At 34.5% G+C, this 12,937-nt stretch overlaps 1 protein-coding gene across 1 annotated transcript; it reads right to left on the bottom strand.

Moving 5' to 3' along the window:
* Positions 1-857: 857 nt before the first annotated feature.
* Positions 858-9,090, bottom strand: LOC103336710 (SH3 domain-containing protein 1). The gene is given in 11 exon segments (XM_008239810.2): positions 858-1,238; positions 1,811-1,858; positions 1,860-1,886; positions 2,488-2,613; positions 2,723-2,785; positions 6,254-6,451; positions 6,534-6,635; positions 7,133-7,281; positions 7,361-7,430; positions 7,583-7,696; positions 8,906-9,090. Coding segments are annotated over 11 exon segments (1,065 nt in total). The 5' UTR covers positions 8,966-9,090; the 3' UTR covers positions 858-1,130.
* Between the last annotated feature and the right edge of the window lie 3,847 nt (positions 9,091-12,937).

Genomic DNA, 12,937 nt, shown 5'->3' with positions numbered 1-12,937 from the left:
TCAATTATGATTTGATTTCGGTTTTCAAAATAACCAAACCGAAGTCTCAGTTCGATTTGAGTTTAGTCCAAAACCAAACCAACCCAAACCATGCCCAGCCCTTATTAGCCCCTTAAATAGCGCATCAACAGAGGGAGATGGGCCGACCATGTAGATAATACAATACAACCAATACTTGTAGGGTATTTTATTTTATTTATTTTATATTTTTATCAGGAACTTGTAGTGAGTGGTTTACAACCTACAATCAAAAAAATAAGGCTCCCATAGTTCGTATTTCTTCTAGAGAATCTCTTAATTGTGCCCGAGCAACTAGAAAGAGATTCTTTAACCATAAAGAATTCAATTGTTGGTCTAGCAGATGTGCATTAAGATAGTTGGTCGAGGAAGTGTGCCCATGGTTGGCTAAATACGGGGAATTAGCTAAAGTTGAAACAACACAAGGTTTGTCTAATTAGGCAGTACTAGATGCAAGATGAACATAAGACCAAAACATAAAAAACATTTTGACCCAAAAAAATAAAAAATAAAAAACATAGAAAATACATGAGAACACGTGGCATGAGAGTGGAACCTACCTTATTCTACCGAATTTAGAGTTCCCCACTTTGTAGATTAATTTGATTTCAAGTAGTTTAGACTATAGCTTGTATAAAATCATCATCGGACTCTTTTTTAAAAAAATATAAAAGGTTTTTTTATGAAATTTTTTTGGGGGGTGAGGAATCAACCCCAAGTACTTGGTCAAAACAATTCTCAACATCGGTACACAGTTCATTTTTCCCCTCCCCCATTTCATCAAAATAATAATAATAATTAAAACCGAAACAAACAAAATAACACAACCTGAGAACATGTTTGAATGGCCATAGTAAAAAATATATATTATGTTTTAAATAAAAATCCATGATACATCCGCACATTACATCACATCACTATTACACTAAAAATATCATTTGTTTTTTCTGCACAGCACCATGCTAGGCTAGCTGAAAGAGCCAAGTACCTCATCCAAATAAAACTATTATTATACATTAAAAATATTGGTATATACAGTTTATACCAAGTTTATATAGTAGGTTCATATCCGAAAAAATATTTATATAGGAGGTGTGGGAATGAAATTGTAATTACATTAATTTGGCCGAAGGGGCTTTCTCCTGCCTCTCTATATATGCAGATGGAAACCATCCGGCCTTGCCATTACATTCTCCTTCAGACCACCCATTAGGGCCCACCTATAACATCCATAATGAAAATACGCAAAAAATTAAAAACACTACTAGAAAATAATGGAGAATAAAGGATTATAATTCCTTTCGTTTTAAACGTGTAAAATAGAAGGGAAAAAAAAAAACAAAAATGTTTTATATGACGCCTCCACTACACCATATTCCTTCGCTGAGTTGAGACATAAAACATAAAAGTGGAGTATGGAAGATGTCACTCCATCCATAAATACTCTTAACCACTTAAGCTACAAGCCACTCCGACTATAAGTCATCATTCCTCCTATTTCATATCCAAATAATGATACGAAAATGATCCTACCTAATTTTCCATTTAGTTCTTTCTGTTCCACACACTACTAATCCCGGCAATTTTCAGAGTGGGTGACTGAGTTTTTACAAAGTAGACCAATTTTACTTTTTACTAGGATGTGGTGAACTAATTTCCATTGAGTGAGATGGACTTCATAACAATTAGGATGTGGTTCACCCAAAAAAAAAAAAAAAAAAAAAAAAAAGAGTCCACATTTATGCTGATAGCAATGCATAAGCAACAACTAAATTAAGGGAGGTTATGGTACCTGACGAACCACAACATAATCATCAATTGCTAGATTCAACTCTCCATCCTGCTTGAGCATCAAACGGGTGTATAGCCTACAAAATGAAGTAAGGAAATTAAGAGGCGTGAAAACTCAGAATTACAAGAGAAAAACAAGGTAGATCAACTAACAAATTTATATTTTCAGAGAAGTCAGATCATTCAATAAGGAAATATTTTAAAACAAAATTTGGGAAGATAAGAGGAAAATCATTGTATTGCCATTAACAATAAGCCTGAAAGATAAGAAAATTAAACAATCAGACCAAATGCCATTAACTAAAATGACTAATAATCAGTAACTCCAGCTTGTCGCAAATAAAATGGATACCATTTTACGATCTTGAAGAAAAACTTGTACGACAAGATTCAAAATCTGCTCTAAAGATTTGCCTTGAATTAAGCTAATCAGAATTGGCCAAAAACAAGATTTAGCAAATTAGACAAGGAGGCTCAACTTAAGCTAATAAAACAATCAGACATTAATTTAAGCTAATTGACTTAATTTAGGCTAATGCCCAACAATCACTCTAAATGAATAATTATCAGCCTATACTTCTAGGCAACAAAAATTCACAAACTGTGAGAAATGACTAGCACATTAGCAGTTTCTTTAGGATGTGGGGAATCAAATTTCAAGTTTTTCAAAGGCCTTACTCTTGCAATGAAGAAAGTGTCATCCTGGTAAAGTTGTCCATGATCATCAGACCTATTTGAATTAGTATCAGGATCCATTTTCTCAGATTGTGATGAGAATTCTTTTGGTAGTTTTTCCAGAATCATCTAACCATTTAAAAGAATGCAGGAGTCATAAATTTCCATGTACAGAAAAGAGATAAGAAAACAGAACATAATGATAAAAAGGTGCAGATCCAGGCTACATAATGCACACCTCAGAATGTAGCTTGTCTAAAATAGCAAGAGCATGTTGATGATAAGATCTCTCAGCATCGACCTGCAGAATATAGTTACTAGGTTCAAATACACAAGTGTAATATCAGGAGCAAAATACAATAAGTTACCAGTATCCAGCCAAATTTAGTATAAAGAACAATCACAGTTACGACAAATCCACCAAGAACTGGGGGCACCATTGCATTACAGTTATAAATTTAGATACATCTAGCAAGAATTTCTGACAGTAGAGCTTTGCACAAGTTTGAGAAATAAATTTCTCCAATATCAGCATTAAAACACTTTTCGAATCAGAAACTTTGCTAGTGGACAGATGAATTATTTTCCCGTGGTGTGATAAGCCCTTTTTTCTCATTTAATCTACTTGCCCTCTCCAGCTAAAGTGAAGTATCTAGAGTAAAGAAGATATTTATTTCATCTATTGCTCTGACAATGTGCAATTGTGGCCCCAAAAAAGACTGATGGTGAGCAGCAATGGCATCGATGAATGTGCAAGTGCAAGTGATGGTGGCACGCAAAAACCTTATCAATTCTACCTTTAACCTTCTCCTTTCCTTCTTATAAGCCATAGGTGCTGTCAAGAGATAGCTTTCTTGTGCTCTCTCACCTTCCTTTTTCACCTCTCCATTCTCAAGTGCAAATTAATTTTTCAGTATATAGGAAAAACCAGAAATCATATGCTCCTGTGTATTTTTCTTAGCTTCCTTGGGGCCTATTTGGAGTGATTCTATAGAATTACTTCTGCTCAAAAGGCTTTTGTTTTAAGCATTTTTATCAGAAGTACATCGAGCTTCCAAGTGCTCCTAGAAATGCACTTGGAAATGTTTCTAGAGGAAGCTCTTGATAGGTGCTTCTCCTGAAAGCACTAAACAAATGCTTTAACAACCCAGAAAACACTTTAAAATATTCCAGCCAAACAATATGAAAGGCATTTATTGTTATCTGAAAGCGTTTTTTTAACACTTCTAGAGGCATTGCTGAACAGGCCATCACTAGATAGTTGATCCACCAGTTCCGTTGTGCTCAACACAAAGGAATCATACGATTCCAGCATAACAGTTATTCAGAATTGTACATATGAATTGATGCTATTGTAGAGACTACATGTAACATTTCCTTACTTTCAGCACTACAAGGTGGTCGAAACTTCTGTGGGGCTGAAACAGCAAAAGTTGTTTAAACTAGTAAACGTTTAAAAGGAAAGGAGAAAGAAAACCACTAATATGTGACGAAGACTTTCCCTATTTACTCAAGTGCGTCAAAATATAAACCAAAATAGTAGATTAAAACAGGTGCATAATCTGAGATAAGATGTTGTGAATTTGAACTTGTTTAATGACAGCCAAAACTCATTTAGCAACACAATGACGCAATTCCTAAGATATCAAAGGAACTACAATGACATGAAATATTTTAGCCTGGTACTGTTGATTTAACTCTCTGAATGGAGTTCAGGCACAGGGAAAATCTGGAAATTAGACTTCTTTAGTTAACTTTTTATTATGAAGGCATTAGGATTTCATTATTATTACTGTTCATTTATTCCACGGTTATTATTAGATTGCCTATGTAATTGCAACTTAGTTCTTGCCAAAAAGAACTTATGTTCCAAGCTGTTATGCCAAAAAGAAACACTCATATATACTAACTGAAAGGGGCTGCAACAGCGGATATGCCAACAATACCATTTGTTCAAAAGACCGTATGGTTAAAGAACAATAGCACCATTTTAGGCCACCATCAAGAAAGGAAAAAGCATCCCACTCAGATGCATCACCAATCCTCTTCTTCTTGTGAGGTCCTATGATACACGAAAAGAAGGAATAGATGTCATAATGATTGACAAAATTAGGTGATCAAAACATGGAATAGGCAACAAAAAGTTTGGATAGAGAAGAAAAGGTAAGCAATGAGACATAGTTGGGACGAATAATTGGCCTAATGATCTTATGAAAACTACAGTCAGGAAATTTTTTGAAGCGGAAGTAGAACGACTAATTAAATGTGGATTCACTCATAAAATATACTAAGAGCAAAAAATCAATCGTGTAGGATTACCATCAACGGGCGATATTGGAAACATGACCTCCAAAAAGATTGGAGGAACACTTCTAACCAGCTACTACGTCTTTCAAGATCATGAGAAACTGATAATGAGTCCCTCACAAGGATAACTAAGAAGACGGTGCATCCATAATTTACGACAACATGCTCAACCTTTAAGAATTGTTAAAAATATATGGCCATCCAAACACCTGCAAAACATTGCCTTCCCCATATAGTCCTGACCCTCCAAAAGCTTGTCCTTAATTAAAGCCAGTGCACTTCCAAAGCACCAGTATACCCTCCCATGTTTTAGATGAACCAATTCTAACCAAAGAAGGCTACAAATTTCCAACAGATGATATAGAAGGGCAGAAGTCACAGAGACGAATAGACTGGCTAAAAGAACTCATTACTCCCTTCCAAAGTCTAACCTTTGCCACAAGATAGATATACAAATTCAAATTGTATAAAAATAATATAATGAGATGCGCTAAATTAGTGATTACACAGCTCTGTCATTGGATAATCACCTAAACAAGCTTGCCTGTTCCTAAAAACCTTCAGGAAAATCATAAAGTGCAGACCAAATGGTCGCACGTGCCAATCAATTAGTGAGTGTCAATCGAGAAGCAGACTGAATAAATACATATATACATATAAATACATAGAGTGCATTCCTTAATGAAAAATTAGATGGCCAGATGCCAACGATGTTCGACCACCCCTTGATACTGTTCAAATGTTGAATCAATTTTTACCAAAACACGATGCTTAGGGCTTAAGGCTTAGGGCTTGGGTTTTAGATTTTAACTCTCGAGTTTTGAAAAACTATAACGGCTTCAAAAACCAATTTGTTAAAGAAAAAGAATTTGCATGGTGAATATGTAGTGCACAATGATTCTGCTGTAATGAAATGATGTTAAAATTGCTAACAACGATGCAAAAATTATTCAATGAAACTAGTTTATCAACAATGCTAGTTTCCGTATGCATATATATTGAGCATGAAAAGTATCATTCAGTAAAGCCATTATGTTTGAAATATGTTTTAATTTTCAGATACTTTTCAGGACTCAACTTCATCTTCTTATTATTTGGGAACTAAAAATTATACACCTACAATAACGTATAGTAATTACTTATGGATTATAAAAATAAATAAAAACTTTCTACAGGTATTTGGGCAAAAATTATGAATTCAGTGAATGCATATCTTGTACTAAAACAAAACAAAAAAATCTAAAATCTAAAATAAAAATCTAAAAATGTACAGTACAGAGGAGGCAGCAAATTAGGCTACTGAGACTGTAGGCACATTAATCATATAAAATCTTCAAGGAATCAACATAACAGCTATTACATTAATAAGCCTTTCACATAGAGAATAGATCTATTTATATCCATAAGTGGCAACCAAGATGTAACAGCATGTGCAGTTCTCACAAAAAATTAGTAACAATACCATGGTACAAAGCTTATGGAAAGTCATCTGTTGCTGATGCTCCTCAACTGACAACATTGCGGCAGTTGCTTCTCGCCCAAGTGCCACTGTTGTAGATTTAAGTTCTGTCAATCTTGCTTCTGCATTCTGAAGCTTCAGAGAACTCTCTGCAGATACAGAGCCCCTGGATTTCAGCCGACGCCTCAATACTTCGGCCACCTGATTAGAAGATAATTATTTATTCACTAAGCAGAAGCATGTTCCAAGACCATTATATACAGGAAGTGACATCAAGATATACCTGGGCTTCCACCTCCTGACGCAGTTTATCATAACGATGAGTCAAGTGACGAGCATCCTCCAAAGGAGCTCCTGTTATTTGCGCCCGTAAAGGTTCAGCAACCTACAAATTTCAATCCTGTAACATGATTATAAACCAAAACGAAAGGAAAAATGGAAGAAACTAGAAAATGATACATTAAATTTTGGTAAGTTCAGCCTCTTAAAAACTATGAGTAGATTCAATTGGTAAAGCCTCTTGTCATCGTGCAAAAGGCCTGGAATAATACTGCCTGCACTAAGGTTGAGTGAGTTTGTGAGATGTGAGAGTGCTACCTCCAGTTGGGTAGCCCAATGGTCCAATGCATCTCCAACGGAACAAAACAAAATCATCACTTATATAGCTAACCAGAGTCACCCATACAAAAATGGCACAGATAAATTTTCTTCCCAAAATGGTACATAATTTTCAAATACAGACTGAAATTATATTGGCATGTTGGTTTCAAGAAAACATTATGAAGCTTTCCGTCATATTTTCAAGGGCCACATCCTGAGATTTGTCCAATGTTTATAAATATAAAATAAAGAAATAAAACATAAAAACAGTGAAGAAATTACCTGCTCACCAAGGATCTTAAGAAATATATCTCTCTCCTCTTCAATTGAATTATATGAAGTACCGAAGTAATCAGAAGCTATCACTAGAGGAGTGCTAGTGCTTTGATTTTCAGCTCCATATTTGCAGCAATCCTCGGCTAACTTTCTCACTAAATTATTAAGATGAAATTTTAACTACTAGACTTGTAGAATGAACCAAATGCAGTAAATTAGAGAAAGCATTGTCACCTATTTCCATTTGTTTTGAGCTGATCGATACAAAAGCCTCAACTCCCCGAACAAGACTCCGCTGAAAATGCTGGGTAACATATCTTATCGTTAGAATTTGGAAAAATTAAACCACTGATGATGCATTAGCAGATGGTGCATCCCATAATTCATTAGTGACATGAAATACGATGAACCAGTAGCAAAGAAAAAGCCAACTTCATAGCGGCATGACAACTTTACCTTCGCTGCCCTCGTCGAATTATATAAATCTTGAAGATTTTGGTGGCACAGAAGTTCAGCTTCATCAATCATAACAGCTTCATTACCTAAGGTTCCCAACCGTTTCAATACAGCCTGCAACATATTCAACACTACAATCTTAACATATGACTGAAAACTTGTCCACAAAGCTTAAGCAGATAGGAAATATCAGCTTCAGACACATTAGCACCCCCTCCCACATGCAAGTCCAGTCCATAACAATGAGCAAAATGCGACATTGCACAGACAGAAATCAAAAGATGTTATCACAATCACGTCATTCATGATTCCTTGCTCACTCTCAATAAACTACCCTCCCCATCCTCCAATTTATCACAACTTGTTTACCCTTCTACCACTACTTATTTGTGAAACAATTCCAACTTAATGTCCCAATATCCCATCTATTTCACTTAAAGTCACAATAAATATCTCTATAGAGCATCTAAACAGAGAGAAAAGTGCTCCGGGTTTCTCGTAATGAAAAATTTAGTTAGTTTCCATGCTTTGTATACACAGTCCAGGGAGAGTACTATACCACTGATCACCTATAACATAGATCTGGTAAGAAATTTCAAAATTCTTCACAGAACAAATAAGATAGGTGTCATGCAATAAACAATGGGTTTGTAAGTGCCTCCGAATTTGAAAAATAAAAGTGTGTAGATTTTATAGCCACAAGCAGGAGATGGGAATTATTTTTAATTTAGTTGCTTTCTATTAGGGATTTACCTATTTGTTTTGTTTTGTTTATAAGAATTCAGGGATGTAATTAGTTTATTAATGTTGGGAATTTTATCACACTGGGATTGATTAGATATGTAGGACTTATTGTAATTCAAGTTCCGAGATTTGTATATTGAACAGAGAATCAAGTGATAAACTTTCCTACTTTCATATCTCTGTTCTTATTCTACTTCTCTTTTGTACTTCAGTTCTTAGTTCTACATCAATTGGTATCAATGTACACAATTTGACACAACAATCCAAAAAGCCAAGAAATTTCATAATATGACCCCTAAAGAACACAAAAACCTCCACTAAAGACAAAAAATTGACAAATTTGTCATGTAGGAAACACAAAAAATCCAACTTTGAATCGTTCAAAACCAAAAACTCCGCGGTAATTCAATGTTCAACAAAAAGTTGACTTAGCCAATGTCTTGTTAACATAAAATTGAAAAAGAAAAAAAAATTGAAGTTAGTTGCTAAGCTTACTTAACATTCAAAGACAAGAGAAGCACTTAAGCGAAAAGCGAAAAGTTAAAGCATACGATTAGAGCAATCAATAATAATATGCACCTGCTGCTGCTTTGCGACTTGCTCCCTGAGCTTACTGGCTTGCTTCCGTATAGACTCCATACGGAGAGAAGGCCCTAGATAGAAGAATGATCTTGGCGGTCAGAGAGAAAGTAGTTTGGCTTTTACTTGTAACAGAAAGGAAGAAGAAGAGAAAAGCGAGTATAAAAGAAAAGAAAAAAAGTAGGGACTTTATGAGTAAGCGAGATCGAATATGAACAAGTTCATTACATCATTTTCTTTTCATTTTCTAATCGTCCTTTCCTCACTTAGAAGGACAAATGACATTTTTGGATTTGTAGTCTAATAAAATTTCACTATGGTCCTTGTAATTTTCATTTTGACAATATTAAATGTGGTCAAATTCATAGATGAAATTCGATGTGGTAATATGAAAATCAATTTTTTTTAGTACAAGTGATTGATTGAGGATAGTTTACACAAACATTCATTGGGTGTCTAGGAGTTTCGAACTTTTGTCCACATGAGTGAGGTGAAAGAGTTCAACCAACTGACATAGACCACACTAGGGAAATTCATCTTTTATTTATTTATTATTATTATAACAATTTTGGACTTGTAAACTTTGATTGCTATGTAAAACAGGTATAGTATTGGCAATGGAAAGGGGTTTTCGAAATGTTGTCTTTGAAAGTGATGCTCTCCAGATTGTTACAGCACTTTAAAGTAACTCCATAGATAGATCTGTTATTGGACTAATGGTGGAGGATACCAAGGGCTTGCTGACACATGCCACTGAGGAAGGTTTTACCCATATTCGTCATACTGCCAATGGTGTGGCTCACCGTATAGCACACTTTGCCTTGCATATCGGGGCTTATATGTACTGGTTTTAGGAACCTCCTTATTTTAATTTTGATGTGCTGTATGAGGATTGTAATTCGTGATCAAGGAATTTCATTTGCCCTTGATACGAGTTCACACTTTTGTATTAGTTTTTTCACAATAGTAATAATCTATCGCTTATCATTAAAAAAACAAAATTAGAATACTAAAATTGTCAAAATTGAAATAACAAGTACCAAAGTGGAAAATCAATGATATTATAGGGATCAAAATGTAATTTGACGAATTTTTAATTACCAAATTACTTTTTTGTTTCTTGTATACAGACAAAATTACTTTTAAATAAAGGGGTGTCTGAAAACTTTTTCTTATTACCTCAAATGTGGGTGCAATGTTTTGTACTTTGACATTTGTATGTAACCTTAGTTTGGGCTAGACAAAGCTTTTTTACTATTGATGATGGACATTTGAAGAATCTCAAAGTTGTTACCTCTGCAAGCCTAGGTTAAATGGGTAACGGTTCTTTATATTATGCATTTTATTACTGATAGATTGATCAAAAGTAACTCACATTTGTGTTGATCAACCACAAATGGCAAAAATGTCCTTTACTTCTGCTCAATGTACTGTAACGTGTTCAATATGCCTCGTGTTCTAAACCGACCAAGAAAAAAAAAACAATGAATAGAGGGCCACGGCCGGCCGTATAGCCCGTTTAGAGTAGGCCCATTTAATAGTTAGACTCGTTCATTTATGAAAATTATTAATTTCGGTCTGAGATGGGCTAGGATCATGTTCATGCTGGTTCACTAAATGGGCCGAGATGGGCCCAAGCCAAATTTGACTTATGTATTGCATTTTTTTTTTTGTTGTAATTTTTTGACAACTTCACTTAAATCTTTTTTACATATAAATAGAAAATGTGATGACATTTCTTAAATCTTAATTTAAATAGAAATGGTGATTTTATTTGCACGTCATTATTTGCTCTTTTCACCTCATTCTAATTTTAAACATGAATAACCTATTTTACTCTTGTACGTAATTACCGTTAAGGACAAAAAACATTTAAAATAAAAATTAAATTTTCTCACTACACCCACATGCATTCCTACAACTCTAATTAGACTTTTTTCTCAAACCATCATGTTCCTACAACCTTAACAAAGGTTTATACACTTATATTGGTGAAAAAATATATAGTAATTATTCATGAAGGGCGAGATTGATGTTAGGGAGGTTTTGAATGACGTATGAGTTTATTTTTTGGCATTTTTCAAGTTTAGGATTGCATGGTGGTCGCTGGTTATGTGCAGCACACCAGTACTGAATGTGATAGGAAAATTTGGTGGCATGCCATTGAAACATTGAACCTATTTTGGTTGTGTTTGACCGGTCGTTAATTTAAGATACGGTGGAGATCCACCATAATGTGGAAAGGACTTCGATAACGTATGACCGACTTTTATATCCTTCAGTGGTGACAAACTGAAATATATTTGCTTTTTTAGTAACTTATTGTCGTTCATAAATTTAATGCAGGCTATGTTGACCTTACTCTTATTGAAGGAACAAAAATAAGGTGACACCGCTACAATGTTGGAACATAATGTATAATGGATAATAGTGATCAATTCATAACTTATTCGGTAATCACTTTGAGTATCCTTTTTTTTTTTTTTTTTCTTCTGAAGTCCTTTTTAGTGTCATTAACGTGGCATTAATATTTCAAATTTTAACTTCAAATAACATGAGTTTAATGTGTAGATATTCAAAGGTAGAGATGCATTAATTAGATGGGCTTGACAGGATCCGCCTCGAATTCTCTTGAAACCGGACAAATCCTGTTATTTCGCCATCGTACCTATGTCGGGCCCATTTACAAAAGGAATGAGATTTTCCGCCGAAATTTTGGCAGAATCTCCCCTGAAAAATGGACATTCCCAAAAATTTTAAACTTGTCAAATACATTTATAAATCTCATCTGGCAGCATGAACAAGATAATAACATGCAATTTATATAATAGGCATCCAGCCTTAAAATCAAACCTAGTATGGGCTACATCAGAGCAATTTAAAGAGTTTCAATTTACAAATTAGTATGGACGACATCAGAGCAGTTTAAAGAGTTTCAGTTTACAAACGAAAGTAAAGTTCAACAGAAGAGAAACGAACAAAAGTTTATCCTACATAAGCTCCGGCGCAGAGTTCACAACTTGATACGGCCGCTCGATTCAAAACTATCTATTGCCTGGGGGGTGCGCAAAATAGAAAACGTGAGTGGACAAAAACAAAGTTTGTTATCTTTGAAATCAATATATAATAACCCCACCTTTTGGAAAACGATGCTGAAAACGACAGGCATTCAAACTGATGTAGTTATATATATGTATACATAGTTTAGTCAAAACCATAGTGAAATCCGTAATCTCGTAATAGTATACTATCACCAATCCCATTCCGCCCCAAGCCCCAAGATTCTAATTTGGTCAAAAAATTGAGGAAATGATATCGCCCAAAACTCAAGAGTGAGGGACGCTCAACACACTTTTATTTGATTTTCAAATATTGTGTTGGTTGCTGCTTATGTTATTATAGATGAGGAAAAAAAAACAAATGGGAGGTGGGGGAAGGGGAGAGCAGAGAGCTGAGATGAGGTTTAGTTTATATAGACGGTTTTACCCCTCAATTTAACCCTAAAATTGACAGACTTTGACGATAGGACCGTTTTGATACCAAAGGAAAAGTTGAAGGACAATTGAAATGAAAAATCTAGTTAGTGGACTAGAATGATACTTGAGCAATAGTTGGGATACCATTTTGGTCAATAGCCCTTCTTTTTTATAATTCAAAAGCGTAATTTGATCTGAATGATTCATTGAGCCGAGAAAATTCGCAAATGAATGGACTACTTTGACGGTATATGCTTGAAAGTTTTCTTAGAGCGATATCAAATTAACTTCATTATATATTCTTTCCTTAATATAATTTTAATTTAAATAAACTTTGAACAAAGGAGAAGATTATGAAGAATGATCCTACTTTGGTGATTCAGCGTTCAAAACTTTCTTAGAGCGAGGCAAACACATTTTTAATGTGAAAAATAATAAGTAAAAGAAAAAAAATTAAATGCATGACAGTTAATTGCGCAAAAGCTAATATCATATTTAGTCATGAAATTCATCAACAAACTTATGGAAGAAAAGACCACATAACATAAAATAACTC

The sequence above is a fragment of the Prunus mume genome, linkage group LG7 (genome assembly GCF_029339155.1).
Source record: "Prunus mume cultivar Tortuosa linkage group LG7, ASM2933915v1, whole genome shotgun sequence".
NCBI classification, from domain to species: Eukaryota; Viridiplantae; Streptophyta; class Magnoliopsida; order Rosales; family Rosaceae; genus Prunus; species Prunus mume.
The sequence above is the reverse complement of the archived record's forward strand: the minus strand, read 5'-3'. Positions and strand labels throughout refer to the sequence as shown.